This window comes from Aspergillus niger, assembly GCF_000002855.4.
Source record: "Aspergillus niger supercontig An11".
In the NCBI taxonomy this organism is placed as follows: Eukaryota; Fungi; Ascomycota; class Eurotiomycetes; order Eurotiales; family Aspergillaceae; genus Aspergillus; species Aspergillus niger.
This window is the reverse complement of record NT_166526.1, coordinates 1,235,217-1,251,317: the sequence shown is the minus strand read 5'-3', so window position 1 is coordinate 1,251,317 and position 16,101 is coordinate 1,235,217. Positions and strand designations below refer to the sequence as shown.

The window sequence follows — 16,101 nt, the reverse complement described above, 5'->3', positions numbered from 1 at the left end:
TAGTACAAATGTCCCTGCAATAGTATATCCCGATCCCTTCATGCAACCTGCTCGAAGTACTTCAAAAACTCTGCATCCTGGATCAAAGCCTCATACTCCAACTCCGGTGCTTGCACGAAAACCTCAAATACCCTCGTATCACTCTCAGAGAAATTTGGTAGAATTACCGCGCACGCGCCCGGCACTCCCGCCTGCACTCGAAAAGCCACGGGCCTTGCTGCCCCTCCTAGATCATACTTAGCCGCGCTCCCGGTATACCAGGTGTTCATGAACAGATCCATGCCCGCAAAGTCAGCGTTCGGAAGAAGTATCTGAGTGTCTGCGAGTGAGGTCTGCAGCGCTGTAATGTGCCCAATCTTCGATATGTCAACGGCGTGGATGGATTGGCGGATCTTCGTAGCTGCTGCGGCAAGACTGCGGTCCCCGTCGGATATGAGTGTGGTGGCGGGTACTGGCCCAGCGAGGGTGCCGATGACGGCGTTGCCAAAGTACTGGAGCGTGGTTTTATGTTCTGGGTCGCGGGATCGGACGTCGATGGGGTGGACGAAGCGCGATGGAGCGTTGGCTTGGTCGGGATGGATGTGCAGACGGGCCCGGGTGAGAGCGATCCATACGAGGGCGGATATGCAGTCGTAGGAGGTTATGTACTCCACCTGGTCCAGGTATTGGGCGCATCGAGCTTTAAGCTGTTGGATGGTGGGCTCTGCTATGCGGTAGATACCGGCGCGGGTTGGAGGCGGTGATTTGAATTGGAACTTGCTCTTTTCGATGATGTGGAACAGGGAAAGTTGAGCGAGTCGGTCTTCTCGCGAGAGGGTGATATTGAGCGCCGGGGTGTTGTAAGGGTCTCTTTTGAGGTCTGGAGTATAGGTTGGCATGGTCAAACCTTCTTGGTGTGCCTTGCTGCTTTGGCAGACAAGCGAGATGAAGGTGTCGAGAGATACCCAGTCCCCAGCTGCATGGTCCACACGAAACCCTACGGCCAGACCTCCTTGGATGAGGCTGACATGCATTAGGCAGACTGGATGCTTGGCCGTTGGTTCTTCTGGGAGGAATCGAGTCAAGTCCAGCTTGCTGGGAGAGAACGAGTCCTGTGCCAAGACATGGAAAGGGTTGCACTCGGTGCTCATGAACCGACGTATGCTGACTTGCACCGAGCTATCAGGGGAGGCTACGATGCAGAGCCTTCCAGACTCATTCAACTGGAGATTTCCTCCCATGAAGGGTAGTAGGTGAGTTGCGTGCTTGACTCCCTCCAGTAAAGAGGAAATCACACTCTCAGGATCAACAGTGGCCTGGAGGTCATAGAATAGGACGACTTTCACGGTCTTGGTGAAGCCTGCTTTGTCAAGGTCTGACAAGTCATACGTCCTCGGGTTCTCCATGGCCTCGTTTGCAGTTTGAATGCCTAGATTGTAAAGATTGTTGCTTTAGACGCATCCAGGGCTGTTAAGTAAAGAAGTCATCGCCGTCGGGAACCCGAACCGGTCAAGCTCCGGGACGCCTGAACCGCCCCGTTTGGGAGCCCGACCAGGCGGTTACTGGCATCGGGTGTTTCGACTTTACTCCAGCAGGAGTTCTTCGATTACTTACTATACTATATCTATCAATTTATACACTGTATATATGATGCTGAGCAATCGCTATCAATGTTACTGAATAACAAGGAGTGGTGTACAAGATACCTTCATGGATCCGCACAGGGCTTGTTTGACTCCGAACATGGACTAGCATTTACTACCTCTAACGAACAAACCGTTGGATCGGACGCAATTTGGGCTCTGATCTGGCCATGGGACAAAGCTGCCACTAGACTGGAGAATGCAAGTCTAATTCCGACGATGTCGCCACTCAGCATTTGGAATAGGGTTCAGGGATTAAGAATATGCAGACTTTGGAGTCTAGTCGCTTTGTCGCATCTCGAACGCATACGGTCCTTAGCTCATGGGGTCGCCCTTTCTTTATTACTGCTGCAGGATTCATCGGTCTTTCGGTCTTGTTAGCCTGCAGATCTCAACCCCGACGAAAACATTGTTTTATGCTACGGGAATCGCTTTCCAATTGCAATTCGGTGACCCGGGCAAAAAGGCAGCTGGAGCTTCGTGAGATCCATTCACGTGAGAGGGGAATTATGGATGATTAGCTGTGGGACTGGTTCTCTGACTTGAACTTGCCAGAGAGGGATTTGGCGTTGACTTCATTGTGTTACCGTAGTATTTGAGGAGATTCCCGTGACTGTTGAGAGTGACAGCTGATTAGAGTTGGATGACAAGAAACTGAAAGATTGATGACTGATAGAACAGGGGATAACTGAGGGAAGAGAGTCCTTTGAAATCTCTGTGCCTCCCGATCATTCACTCCAGCTCGTCTTGGTAAGCCACTTCATCAAGTGTTTCTACCTCTTCTCTCTTTTCATAGCCTTCGCTCAACCTCACTTCTCCTGCACCGACCGTCTTCCGTAACCGACAACCAAGGCCTCGACCAACAGAATCTCCCGCGTCCTCCTTCAGTATCAGGTCATTCTAATCGCGCACCGACCACGAGTTTACGTTACTTTCTTGTCTCAGTTGAATCGCACCTGTCATCTTGACAGGTCAACCAAGATGCTGGACACTCTTCCCCTGGAACTTTTGAATATGATACTCAGCAATGTGAGTTCTGAATCTGTCCTTGGAGTTGAATCAGGCCTCATTCAACTATCCTCCAAGATTACCAGCCACAGGGACTTGAAGCAAATATGTGAGGTCTGCACCCGCCTGTGGGACTGTGCTACCCCCCATCTTTATCGGTGCCTAGTCTTTACTGCTGCGAATTCGTCATTTGCTGAGTTGACTGCGGCTGTAAAGGCAATTCCTACAAGATACGCGAAGTATATACGAGAGCTTGAATTGAGAATTCCGATCCATCACCGAGCATGCGCGCATTGTTGGTGTTGCGACGAGTTGTGGTCAGTCGAAGATGACGCATCCGTTCCCGAGGAGCTGCTATGCGACTACTTTGAAGGGATAGATGATGAACGTACATATGGCGAGGTAAGCAAAGTGATGCCATGATCCACTATTTCAATGGTTTGAAAGCGCACTAACTTTCAAGATATCCGATGATGACTGCCCATTCGTTGACCTGATGCATGCTCTAAATGATTTGCAGTTCCTTGATGACCAATTACGAAGTTTTCGGTGGAATCTTGGACAGTGCATTCCAGACATTACACTATCTTCTAACGAATTTTCCCTTCTAAGAAAGCAGAGGAAGATCGAGTCTCTCATAATCCACACGGATATTTATTGTGATCATGGTGTGGGCTCTGTTGACCTTGTGCAGTTCCCAGACCTGAGAAGCCTCTCCTGGAAAGGCCTGAACAAGTATAGCGACTTCGAGTGCCTCAAGGACTGTATTAGAGCTCATGGTAATCAATTAGTCTCGCTTACACTAGATCTTGTCGACTGGTATCGCGCAAAAGATATTTGGACCGATGAGTTTCGCCGACAGAGCGACGAAGCAATGCCAGACAATTTCCTTGTTCAGAGAATTATGAACCCAAAAGCTGAAGACGAGAAAATGATTTTGCAGTCACTCAAATACCTTGACTTGTCGGCTATATCGTTTGAGATTGCTGCCATCGATATGCCGGTTTTGTTCAATACTGAGAGCCTGAGGACCTTGAAGCTGCGGAAATGTATAGGATCCCTCAAGTGGCTAGAACTGGTATCAAGCTCTGGGAAGTTGACAGAGCTTAAAAGCTTCGAGCTTGTTCTTACCAACTGTGGGCCTATAAACACAATGAAGACAATCTGCAACTTCATTGAAAGAGCTCCCAAATTAGAGATTCTCTGTCTCATGCTCCGCAGACCCATCAATTGGGAGTCTCTCATAAATACAATTTGCCGTTGCAGCTCTCTGACACGTCTCGTCATGCATGGTTTGGCGGACGAAGGTAACCAGATCCTCGGTGGAGAAGGTATGCCTTGGCCTTCGGGTTTGGAACGATTATTGCAGGACAAACAGTTAGCCTGTTTTGGATCCTCTACACCACCCAGTGAATTAGTGAGTGCATATTGTGCATGTCTAATGTCCTGTAGCTACTACTAACCAGACCACAAGGCCAGTCAGTTACAAATATTGCAGGCTAGATCTTTATGCAAGCTTCTGCACATCAGAGCGACTGGGAAGGCAATGGTGAGTATGTATTATTCGAACATACGTGGTAAGTGTACTCCAAACGCCAATGGTAATGGTTGCAAAGGCAAAAAATTAACACCGAGATAGATCCATCGTTCCCTCCTCTTGAGATATACAAATTTGCGAAGTGGGCGTTCAGTGCTGACGGTCTGCCCAACCTTACCGTACTCGCTTGGGGGGACTTCTCTCATGAAGGCCACTATTCAGAACACAATGATCTCCTATGCAGATGCGGGACTGGCTACCGACGTTTGAACCCATCTGACATATCGCTTTGGGATCTCGTGAATGATAACATGGACATGCTGGCCGCCTGTCCTTTTGCGGAGTTTACAGACCTATCAATCGACGATTTTATGTAGCTTTTTATTCGGTTGTCGTCAGAAAGAGTATGGTTTTATCTCGGTGTATTTCATAGCCTACAGCTGAACTAAGGCTGAATGGGAACTATGCGACTCAAATTATGAAGCTTGTACCCCTCTCATAGTACATTTTCTGCCCCATGCAAATAGCCTACTCTAAGATCACTGACAAGTAACGGTTATTATTGACATACCGCTCAAAAGACTTTTCTTACCGACCCAAGCAGGAAATAATATAGCAGCGATGTCCCGCGGGATAGCTGCTATGCGGATATATCCGAGCGTGATGACCTCGGTGTGCTACAAAGCAAATAAGATATATCCGTAGACAATGCTGGTAAGATGGCCGAGTGGTTAAGGCGAGCGGCTTAAGAGAGTATTTCGGATTTTACTTGTTCGGAATACTTAAAACTCCGCTTGACGAAAGTCAGCCTGGGTTCGAACCCCAGTCTTACCATTTTGTTTTTCCTGCTTAATGGTTTTTATACTTGGGGTTTATTCTACAGTTTTATTTCCTAGGGTGTGATTTGAAGCTGGACAAGTTTTTGTGTTGTTTTTAAACAGTGGAACTTCCTTCACATGGTGCGGCTCGCCCGTGTCAATGCCTTATATCTTTACTTTCCAGTTGGTCTGGTTGCGTGACTGCTTGCGAACCAACCCCTTCTATCCTGATGCAGTAAAATAGCTCAAAGAATTGATACAGCAAGCCATGTAATGGTGTTTAGGTTCCTTAGTCCTGTGATCTCTGTTCGATGCCAATAGCAGGACCTGCTTGAACGAAGATTGAGTGACTTTATACTATACTATACTGCTATGTATGATGAACATGTGCATCGAGCAGGTGCCAGTGGCTGAATAGTATTAAAACAAATTCCAGGACTTGTCTACTCGACCTATCTATCAGTTTATATACTGAATCACTGCCAGCAGTTTATGGGGCTCCTTTTTTTGAAGTGGTTTTATTGACTCACGATTCTTGATCAGGCATTTCTTCTTTCTTTTCATCCTTTGCATGTTGGGAGCAGTACTTGATAATCCAAGGGTGTTGTCGGACCTTTTCCAGGGTGATCCTTTGATCCGCATCAAGGACAAGAAGCTTAGGTACTGTCAGCATCGTTTCGCTACGAAAGAGGTGACGATTACTTTACCTTCCTGATAAGGTCTTTTGCCTCAAGACTCACAAAAGAAGGGATTACCATATCCGCTTTCATGATCCTTCTCTGCGTCATGACAGGCGTATCCTCAAATGGAGCACTCCCAACGAGGAACTCATACAATAAAACCCCAAGGGACCATAAATCCACCTTCTGATTATACGGCTTATCACACTTCTTCGGATCAACCATTTCAGGAGGCAAGTAGTCCAGTGTGCCACATTTCGTAAGCCTGCGACCACTTGGCGCGTGAACACTCCAGCCGAAATCCGACATTTTGAGCTCTCCATGGATACCAACAAGAATATTTTCCGGCTTAATATCCCGATGGATAACATGCTTGCGGTGTAGATATTGCAGAGCATTCGCCATTTGCGCAATGTACTGCGCAGCCTTCCACTCCGGAAACCTGTTCTCCTTTTGCAAGTGCTTGTATAGCTCTCCCTTGCCCGCAAACTCCAATATGAGTATTATTCGTTTGCTATCGTGAAAGTGGCCGTAGAGCCGAAGAATATTAGGATGGCGCAGATTACTCTGGATCTCAATCTCGCGGGCCACCTGTTTTTCTACCCTTCCTTGTTGAATTTCATTCTTGTGAAGTACCTTCAAAGCACAAACAAATCCGCTGTCTCGCTCCCGAGCAAGGTAGACCCGTCCGAACTTTCCTTTGCCCAGCGCTTTGCCTATTTCGAACATGCCTAAGTGTAATAGTCTGGGCATTGGCTGTCTTGTAAGCTTGGCGGAGTGTTGTTCGTGCTTGACTGCGGCATTCGGTGCCTGTGATAGAACGGACAGAGGATGGCGAGCTTGTGAAGTTGATGATTGTCTTTCTTTCTGTCGGGGAGGTTGGGAGGGTGTGGAGCTTTGACGTGCAGTTGGTGTCTTGGAATCAGTAGTGGCATGTTGGTCATCTTCATTGAAAGCATCTTCGGAGACTTGCGACACTACAGAAGCGAGTGGATGTCTTGTCCTCGGGGGACTTTGTTGGACTTTCGTTGATGCGGACTGGAAAGGATCGGTGGTCGCAGTCTTAGGAGGATTTGGTTCGCAATTCTTTGGTCGTAGAGAACGGTTCACCGGTCGTGTTGTCGAAGTCGTGGTCTGCTTTCTGTCGTCAATCGTGCCCTCATATTTAGCTAGATGAATCATTGGGTGGGACATACTTTAGCTTTCTGTTGAAGTTTCGCACCATCGTGAGCATTCTCATCGACAATGGCCATATGCCTGAACCGGGTCTCAAGCGCGACGGTCACCATGTTTAGATCTTTTGCCGTGACCTTGCTTGCTTGTTCTATGAAACCAAGAATGATCGATAATCTTTGAGGCTCGTTGTGCTGTGTGAGCCATGCTGGGGAACTGATAGAGGATGTGTAAGCCTGTCATGCGAGCTGCATTACGTTGCCGCGGTAACTGGCCGATTGTACAGCAGTAAAACCCCTGTACAAGTAACCTTTCTGTCAAGTGCACAGTTAATGCAAGTATCAAAGTCTGGATCAAAAAAACTTTAAGATTCTAGTAGTTCTAGGCAGCTTTTCAAGATCTTGATATCTCCTATGAAACTGTGGGACCAACTAGTCATGATAGTAGCGCTTGCCCCAACCTGTTTTGATCTGCTACCCCACAGATCCACTCAGCCCGTTCGAATGAGAATGTTTGGCCCCAACATTGTAACAATAGTGCTGAGAGACATTGGCCTACAAATATAACCCTTTGCCTCCACAGCTGTACCTAACGATTTGTACTACTGGCGGATGCGAAAATTCCGTTGGCCAGCTGTAAGCGTACGTCAGCCGTCAGTAGTGGTGAATTTGGGAGGCCTCAGTGAAGATGTACGATGCTTTGTCAAAGAGGAAACGCCTAAAAGATGGACATTCAGGAATATATTCTGATTCTGTTATAGTCCTATCTCGCAGCTCTATGAGGAAACCAGAAGTGGTTTTGGCAGGCATCTACGACAAGTGTATGAAATGGTAACGCAACCCTGTAGTCATGAGAGCCGAAGATTCATTGAGACCTTTGAATGTCTTCTCGGCATTGTCAGTGAACCTCAAAAGCCTTGCTTGGTATATCTCGAACGTGAGAGCTAAGAGCATATAAACATCGCGTCCCGACCTGGCAGACCGAGTATCACGGCGAACCTTACTAGGTCGCTTGTCGAGGTCACTGCGTGCGATCAAGATACCGGTAATTAAATGTCCAGATCCAGTGTCTGTAATATCAGCTGCAATGCAAAGTGTACATTGGCGTTCTTGCAGCCACATCGAAGTGATAAGTATGCAATTGAGCAGCCAACAACGAGTTAACAGCGCGTGAGACTACAGCTGTATACTGAGATTGAGAAGATGATCAAGAAGTCGTGACTGTTAACTGCTGGAGTAGTATGTAAAAAACAAGATAACTGATTTCCTTTTATTGAAAAAGGACAAGGCTAGTAGTCATAGGCTCTAGGAGCAGGGTAATGGATGGAAAGAGCACGAGCCGTCAGCCCTTGCTTCGGCTAGAGACCGAATCCAGTACTGTCAATGGCCTCGACAAGATAGACCGTGACAGGCCTCAAATATGTAATTTGTAACGTCGCATGATCCAGTAATGTCCACCGCAGGTGCGATGCGGAGTTCTGGCACCAGGACAATACGATCAACGGCCTATTGTTAACATGGGGACAGGCTGATATGGCGCAGCCTCCTAGGAACTTCTAGTTATCCGCTGTTTCAGGAACTAGTGCTTTATGGAACCTAGTCAGACCTTCTGAATGGTGGTATTTCACTGTCATTAGTAACTATATTATTAGTTGTCATTGCCAAATGCACGGTTCTCCCTTGCTGAGATGCTGCAGAGAAGCCAACTTGGACAAGCTGGCCACGTATCATCATCCGACTTTCTTAGCAGTGTGACCAGCTACCGGTCAAGTGGATGTCGCATGACCAGGTGATGGTCCGGTGAATCTCAAGACCGATCAAGTCGGCAATATATAAGTAGTTTGAAGACGGAAATAAGCTCACAACACCTTGGCAGTGATCATGCAAATTACTCGGATTGAATGTGGGATAGGTAAATTAACTCAGATAATCAAACCTACTCGTATAAGGCGTTTAGATTCTCTAGTAAACTCTGCTTCGTTTGATTGTCCCTGACAGAGTTCCTGGATGATCGCGGGGAGTGCCTGACGTTAGCGCCCGACAGGTGAGGCCAACCACCGCCGCTTACGTACATCGCCGCTTATCGTCATCCCGGAAGCTCCCTGCCGACCTGCGCCTCCTCTATTTACTTCCTTTCCTCTCCAACCCCGACTCTTTCATTCCCATCCGTCCAACTCTTTCACCCGTTATCTCATCATTGTTGAATGTAATCAATCGCTCCATTCGCTCCTCCCCTATCGGCTACGCCCCCAATCATGCGGGGACTCCGCTTAATCCCCTTCATCGCAAGTCTTGGCGTTCTCCCTCAATCGTGGGCCCGGGAGGAACCGAGCTTAGGCTTCACCAACATCCATGAGCCTGGTCGTTGTGCAATCCGGGGCCATTGCGGAAAGAAGTCATTCTTTGGTGGGGAGCTCCCCTGTCCGGATAATGGCCTGGCACAACAGCCCGAACCAGCGGTGAGAAAGAAGCTGGTAGATCTCTGTGGTAGCAAATGGGAAGAAGGCCCTGTGTGCTGTCTGGATGAGCAAGTAAGCTCCATGGACGCCCCACATCTTCGGATCATCGAACCCTGCTGACTTGTCGTGCTATAGATCGATGCTCTCTCTAAGAATCTCAAACTCGCCGAAGGTATCATCGCGTCATGTCCCGCTTGCAAGGATAATTTCTTCAACATCTTCTGCACGTTCACCTGCTCCCCTGACCAGTCCTTGTTCGTCAACGTCACCGATATAGACGAGGCCCGCGGCGGAAAACAACTTGTCACCGAAATCGATAACATTTGGTCCGAACAGTATCAAAGCGGTTTCTACGACAGCTGCAAGAATGTCAAGAATGGCGCGTCAGGTGGTAAAGCCATCGACTTCATCGGTGGCGGTGCCAAGAACTACTCCCAATTCCTGAAGTTCCTGGGCGACAAAAAGCTTTTGGGGAGCCCATTCCAGATTAACTTCAAGACCGAGCCTGCTGGTTCAGATCCGGAGGGAATGAAGGCATTACCAATCAAGCCCAAGGCGTGCAACGACGCTGATGAGGCATTCCGTTGTTCTTGCGTTGACTGCCCCGATGTGTGCCCGGAGCTACCTGCCATAGAAACAGACAAGTACTGCCATGTTGGCCTATTGCCTTGTCTGTCGTTCGCAGTCATCCTCATCTACTCGGTCTTCTTACTGGTTGTCGTCGCTTTCTCCAGCTATTTCACCTACCGAGAACGCCGCTACCGGAAACCCGAACGCGTCAGACTCTTGCAGGATCCCGCCCCTAGTGATGATGAGGATGAAGGTGACATTGTTCGTGCAGGTGGTTATATCGAGCAGCCCAACGGTGTGTATAAGCTGAACTCTGTGCTGGACAGAATGTTCAACAGAATCGGTGGTGCCTGCGCTCGGTTTCCCGCCATCACAATTATTTCCAGTATTGTCGTGGTCGTTCTACTGAGCCTTGGTTGGTTCCGATTTGCCGTGGAGACAGACCCAGTTCGTCTTTGGGTAAGTCCCACCTCGGCAGCGGCACAAGAAAAGGCCTACTTCGATGCCAATTTCGGGCCGTTCTACCGGGCAGAACAAGCGTTTCTCGTTAATGACACGTCCTCAGGGGATGGGAGCGTTCTGAGCTACGACACTCTAAGTTGGTGGTTTGATGTGGAATCTCGAGTGCGCCGCATGATCTCTCTTGACCGAGGGCTAATCCTCGATGACATTTGCACAAAGCCTACCGGTGAAGCCTGTGTCATCCAGTCTCTGACTGGTTACTTTGGAGGATCGGTGGCAAATCTGGACCCAGACACGTGGGAGGCACGGCTTAAGCATTGCGCGGATTCACCTGGTGACGTGAGCTGTCTCCCAGACTTCGGACAACCACTAAGGGCAGAAATGATTTTGGGCGGCTATGGAGAGTCAAGAGACGTCTTAGACGCCCAAGCACTGATTACAACATGGGTTGTGGACAACCACGCGCAGGGGACAGAAGGTGAAGCTAATGCCATTGACTGGGAAAATAGCCTCAGACGCATTCTGGAAGTGGTGCAAGAAGAAGCCAAGGAGCGTGGACTACGTGTTTCGTTCACCACGGAGATCAGTGTTGAGCAAGAGTTAAACAAGTCCACGAACACCGACGCAAAAATCGTGGTCATCAGCTATATCATCATGTTCTTATATGCATCCCTGGCTTTGGGTTCAGTCACAGTTACGTGGAAATCCTTGTTCACCAATCCTGCGAACGCGTTGGTCCAGTCCAAGTTCACCCTGGGCATTGTCGGCATCCTCATTGTTCTGATGTCAGTCTCGGCGTCGGTTGGATTGTTTTCTGCAGCTGGCATAAAGGTCACCCTGATCATTGCCGAGGTCATTCCATTCCTCGTTCTGGCGGTGGGTGTAGACAATATTTTCTTGATTGTTCACGAGTTTGAACGAATCAACGTCAGTCACCCTGATGAAGAGATTGATGAGAGGATCGCCCGTGCCGTGGGCCGAATTGGCCCCAGTATCTTCCTATCTGCACTTACGGAGACTGTCGCTTTCGTCATGGGTGTCTTTGTGGGGATGCCTGCTGTGAGGAATTTCGCTGTTTATGCCGCTGGTGCTGTCTTCATCAACGCAGTCTTGCAAATCACCATGTTCATTTCGGTTCTGGCCTTGAATCAGAGGCGCGTTGAAAGCCTCCGCGCCGATTGCATCCCGTGTCTGACCGTCCGTAAAGCGCATTCCGGCATGTCTGAAGACCAGCTTCTTGATCACCAGGAAGGCGAAAGCGCTCTACAGGTGTTTATACGCAAGGTGTATGCATCTTCACTCCTTGCACGTAGGGTCAAAGTCATCGTTGTGATTACTTTCCTTGGCCTTTTGACTGCTGGGCTTGCTTTGATTCCCAAAGTGGCTCTTGGCCTGGACCAACGCATCGCTCTCCCAAGCGATTCTTATCTCATCCAATACTTCAATGACTTGGACGCTTACTTTGGAAGTGGGCCTCCGGTTTACTTTGTGACACGCAACGTAAACGTTACTGAACGCCACCACCAGCAACAACTTTGCGGACGCTTCACGACATGCGAGGAGTTCTCTTTGCCCTTTGTGCTCGAGCAGGAGTCGAAACGGTCTAATGTCTCATACATCTCAGGATCCACGGCTAGCTGGATCGATGACTTTTTCTACTGGCTTAACCCCCAACAAGACTGCTGCAAAGAGGGTGACGAGATCTGCTTCGAAGACAGGACACCCGCCTGGAATATTTCGCTTTATGGTATGCCTGAAGGAGATGAATTTATTCACTATGTGGAGAAGTGGATCGAATCTCCTACCGATGCGTCCTGCCCGTTGGGAGGCAAGGCGCCCTACAGCAATGCCCTTGTTATCGACCAGAAACGCGTCATGACCAACGCCAGCCATTTCCGGACCTCACACACCCCCTTGAGGACGCAAGATGACTTCATCAAGTCATACATTTCTGCCCGTCGTATAGCCGATGGCATCTCCAAGGAGCATGGAATTGATGTATTCCCATACTCCAAAACCTACATCTTCTTTGACCAATACGTCTCCATCGTACGGCTCACGGGTACATTACTGGGCTTCGCTGTTGCGATCATCTTCGCATTAACCTCCATCATCCTTGGATCCGTGGCAACTGGCGCGGTGGTCACTACGACCGTTGTCATGATTCTGGTTGACATTATGGGTGCCATGGCCATAGCTGGCGTGTCGCTTAACGCAGTTTCACTGGTGAATCTTATTATCTGCGTTGGTATTGCAGTAGAGTTTTGCGCACACATTGCTCGCGCGTTCATGTTTCCTTCCCGTGCCATTATGGAGAAGGTGCCGACCAAATTCCGGGGCAAAGATGCGCGGGCGTGGACAGCTCTGGTCAACGTTGGCGGCAGTGTCTTTAGTGGTATAACGGTGACCAAGCTCCTGGGGGTATGCGTGTTGGCCTTTACTCGCAGCAAGATTTTTGAGATCTATTACTTCCGAGTGTGGCTGGCTTTGATCTTATTTGCTGCCACCCATGCTCTCATCTTCTTGCCAGTAGCACTCAGCTATTTTGGTGGCGAGGGTAAGTTTACAATCGACAATACTTTGTACTTCGGTAACGCTTACTGACTATCTCCACGCAGGTTTTGCTGACCCGGGGGCTGATGGCGGTCTTGAAGAGAATCTTGCGTCCAGGGGCTACCGTTCCCTGCTGGGCGACGACGATTACGACTCTGACGAATATTAGACGCTCGTAGCGCTGGAACGCACCGTCTTATACAGCAAAACATGATATCACGTCTTATGAACCCGTCCACCATCAACTGATAGGACCTGAAACCATACTCGGCAGACGAAGCTGTACACCACATCTATATATTTTTGAAAGTTATACCAAGATGGTCGGGAGTTAGCACGGTTTAATCGGAGTTGGGTCAATGAAGCTTGGTTACTCAGTAGCATTCACACGCGTAAGAATACTCGGATAAACAATAATGGGGGCCCTCTTGCTGGGACGCGTGATCTATCGTGAAGGTCGTACCGAGTCTCCCGGACGAACTATTGTTCCGGCTGTGTAACGGAGAAAAGCAGGCGCGCCAGTCCCGCCCTTTCAGTAACTATGAGTAGGCGTCGCATAGGCAGACACAACTCTCGTCGTGGTTACCATATGCAAGTGGTAAATTTTCCCTGAACCGTCGTAGACCACAAGTAGAAAAAATACAATAATACAATAATAAAGTCAAAAAAGCACCGAGTGGATACAAACGGTGGGCGATCCTAGTTGGGCACCGAGTCAAAGGAGTATGGTATGTTACCAATCCTGCGAACCGGCCCCTGATTGGTATCCCGGGCCAGCTTCAAATACCGCTAAGCCGCAGTAGGCAAAATGAGTATCTCCGTAAAACAGCCCACCCGAACATAATTTTTTTTTTCGGTTCCCTTTTTCTTCCCCTCCATTCACTTTTTTTCTTCTTCTTCTTTTCTCTCCTTTTCCTCACTCCTCCCCCTCTTCCTCTTCTTACACTTTCCTTTTCCTTTGTGTTTATCCCTTTCTTGTTCTATATTTCTGTTTTTTTGATACCCTGTGGGCTGTCTGTTTGTGTGCAGTCAGCTCATTCAATCCAAGGACCTTCTGAAAAGGAGGTGCTGGTCTTGTCTTGTACGAGGCTTTTCTTCATTTTGAACAAACCAATACATTAGAAAAGAAGAGTTGCACAGTCCATCATGGATCAACAACGCTTTTTGCAGCAGCTTCAGATTGTCCTGAACCGTGAGTATTCCATCCTGCATTATGACGACCTGGCGAACAAGGCGTTGCTGACTGCTTATCTCAGCCGCCCAGGGTAACGTCAAGGAAGCGACGGGCGTTCTTCAGCGCGAGTTCTACAAGAGCCCCGAATCTCTCGTTCTCCTCATTCAGATCGCCACCGGCCATGAGGACCCGAACCTGAGGCAGCTGGCGGCCGTCGAAAGTCGGACGCTGGTTGTCAAGCACTGGGTTTCCGTTCAGGCGAACCAGAAGCCCCAGATCCGTGAACAACTTCTGCGTGCTGCTGTTGGCGAGAGTTCCTCTCTCGTCCGCCACTCGGTTGCTCGTGTCATCTCTGCCATTGCCAAGATCGATCTGAACGATGGCGAGTGGGCTGATCTGCCCAACTTCTTGCTCCAGGCCGCTAGCACCGGTAACAAGGAGGAGCGTGCCGTGAGCATCTACATCCTGCTCACTATCCTGGAGACTCTGGGCGATGGCTTCGAGGAGAAGTTTGATGAACTGTTCCAGCTTTTCAGCAAGACCATCAGTGATCCCGAGAGCGAGGAGGTGCGCATGAACACCCTCATGGCCCTGAGCAAGCTGGCCATGTACCTCGACTCCGAGGAGAACGTCGCTCCTGTGAAGGCGTTCCAGAACCTGATCCCCTCTATGGTTGCTGTTCTTAAGGATGTTATCACCCGTGAGCAGGACGATGGCATCATGCAGGGTTTTGAGGTCTTCCAGACTCTTCTGGGCTGTGACCCCGCTCTGTTGACCGTCCACCTCAAGGATCTCGTTATTTTCATGAATGAGCTGGCCGGAAACGTGGAGCAGGAGGAGGATGTCCGTACCCAGGCCATCAGTTTCCTCATGCAGTGCGTTCAGTACCGCAAGCTCAAGATCCAGGGCATGCGCATTGGTGAGCAGTTGACCCGCACGGCGCTGCAGGTTGTCACTGAGCTCGGAGATGCTTCCCCTGCCGATGATGACATTACCCCTGCCCGCTCTGCTCTTGGTCTCCTTGACATTCTTGCACAGAGCTTGCCTCCTAGCCAGGTCGTTGTGCCCCTGCTCCAGACCCTGGGACAGTACTTCAACAATGGCAATGCCGACTACCGCCGTGCTGGTATCATGGCTCTGGGAATGTGTGTCGAGGGTGCTCCCGACTTCATCAGCACTCAGATGCAGGAGATCTTCCCCATGGTTCTGCAGCTGCTTGCTGACCCCGAGCCCAAGGTCCGTCAGGCTTCCCTGCACGCCGTGGCTCGCTTGGCCGACGACTTGGCCGAGGACCTCAGCCAGGAGCACGAGAGACTCATGCCCCTGCTCTTCAAGAACCTGGCCAGCGCTATGCAGGAATACAAGGGTGAGGAGGACGGTCCTACCGTCGACATCATGAAGGCCGGTATCAGTGCGATTGACGCTGTTGTCGACGGCCTCGATGAGAAGGACGTTGCCCCTTACCAGGGTGAACTGGTCCCCATCCTGCACAACCTGTTCAAGCACCCCGACTTCCGTATCAAGGGCTTGGCTGCTGGAGCCCTGGGTTCCCTCGCCTCTTCCGCTGGCGACTCTTTCCTTCCCTTCTTCGACGACTCTATGCACCTCCTGCAGGAGTTTGCTACCGTCAAGGACAGCGAGGAAGAGCTCGACCTTCGTGCCAGTGTCACTGACGCCATGGGTGAGATGGCCGCTGCTNCCGGTCCCGAGCGCTACCAGCCTTACGTTGAGCCTCTCATGCGCGCTACTGAGGAGGCTCTCCACCTTGGTCACTCCCGCCTCAAGGAGAGCACCTACATCTTCTGGGGTGCCATGTCCAAGGTCTACGTGGAGCACTTCTCTCCCTTCCTTGATGGCGTTGTCAAGGGTCTTTTCGCTTGCATCGAGCAGGATGAGACTGATCTCGATGTCTCCCTGGGTGCTGCCGCCAAGGATCTCATCGGCCAGGAAGTGACCATCGGGGCCGCAAGGTCCGTGTTGCCGATGCGGACGATGATGATGACGAGCCTACTGGTGAGGATGGTGATATCGAGGATCTTGATGTTG

General features: G+C 49.8%; 7 protein-coding genes and 1 non-coding gene across 8 annotated transcripts; 5 read left to right on the top strand and 3 right to left on the bottom strand.

The window, feature by feature from the left end:
- Window positions 1–38: 38 nt before the first annotated feature.
- An11g05060 (uncharacterized protein) lies at window positions 39–1,385 on the bottom strand (the record flags this gene model as incomplete). The annotated part of the gene is made up of 1 exon (XM_001394460.1): window positions 39–1,385. One exon carries the CDS (start codon window positions 1,383–1,385, stop codon window positions 39–41), a length of 1,347 nt encoding a protein of 448 aa, XP_001394497.1.
- Window positions 1,386–1,841: 456 nt separating this feature from the next.
- Window positions 1,842–2,106, top strand: An11g05050 (uncharacterized protein; the record flags this gene model as incomplete). Its single annotated transcript, XM_059750251.1, has 2 exons — window positions 1,842–1,949; window positions 2,011–2,106. 2 exons carry the CDS (start codon window positions 1,842–1,844, stop codon window positions 2,104–2,106), a joined length of 204 nt encoding a protein of 67 aa, XP_059605495.1.
- A 248-nt stretch (window positions 2,107–2,354) lies between these two features.
- On the bottom strand, window positions 2,355–2,585 carry An11g05040 (hypothetical protein; the record flags this gene model as incomplete). The annotated part of the gene is made up of 2 exons (XM_059750250.1): window positions 2,355–2,453; window positions 2,535–2,585. 2 exons carry the CDS (start codon window positions 2,583–2,585, stop codon window positions 2,355–2,357), a joined length of 150 nt encoding a protein of 49 aa, XP_059605494.1.
- An 18-nt stretch (window positions 2,586–2,603) lies between these two features.
- On the top strand, window positions 2,604–4,544 carry An11g05030 (uncharacterized protein; the record flags this gene model as incomplete). Its single annotated transcript, XM_059750249.1, has 4 exons — window positions 2,604–3,032; window positions 3,151–3,961; window positions 4,097–4,207; window positions 4,270–4,544. The coding sequence occupies 4 exons, from the start codon at window positions 2,604–2,606 to the stop codon at window positions 4,542–4,544; spliced, it is 1,626 nt and encodes a 541-aa protein (XP_059605493.1).
- Window positions 4,545–4,880: 336 nt separating this feature from the next.
- Window positions 4,881–5,001, top strand: tRNA-Leu (TAA). Its single transcript has one exon. It is a non-coding gene; the product is annotated as a tRNA-Leu (tRNA).
- Window positions 5,002–5,230: 229 nt separating this feature from the next.
- An11g05010 (uncharacterized protein) lies at window positions 5,231–6,954 on the bottom strand (the record flags this gene model as incomplete). Its single annotated transcript, XM_001394456.3, has 4 exons — window positions 5,231–5,312; window positions 5,516–5,640; window positions 5,693–6,799; window positions 6,862–6,954. 4 exons carry the CDS (start codon window positions 6,952–6,954, stop codon window positions 5,231–5,233), a joined length of 1,407 nt encoding a protein of 468 aa, XP_001394493.3.
- Window positions 6,955–9,092: 2,138 nt separating this feature from the next.
- On the top strand, window positions 9,093–13,050 carry An11g05000 (uncharacterized protein; the record flags this gene model as incomplete). The annotated part of the gene is made up of 3 exons (XM_001394455.3): window positions 9,093–9,368; window positions 9,432–12,885; window positions 12,947–13,050. The coding sequence occupies 3 exons, from the start codon at window positions 9,093–9,095 to the stop codon at window positions 13,048–13,050; spliced, it is 3,834 nt and encodes a 1,277-aa protein (XP_001394492.1).
- A 977-nt stretch (window positions 13,051–14,027) lies between these two features.
- On the top strand, window positions 14,028–16,101 carry An11g04990 (uncharacterized protein; the record flags this gene model as incomplete). Its single annotated transcript, XM_001394454.3, has 2 exons — window positions 14,028–14,073; window positions 14,138–16,101. Coding segments are annotated over 2 exons (2,010 nt in total), but the record flags the coding sequence as incomplete, so codon positions are not given.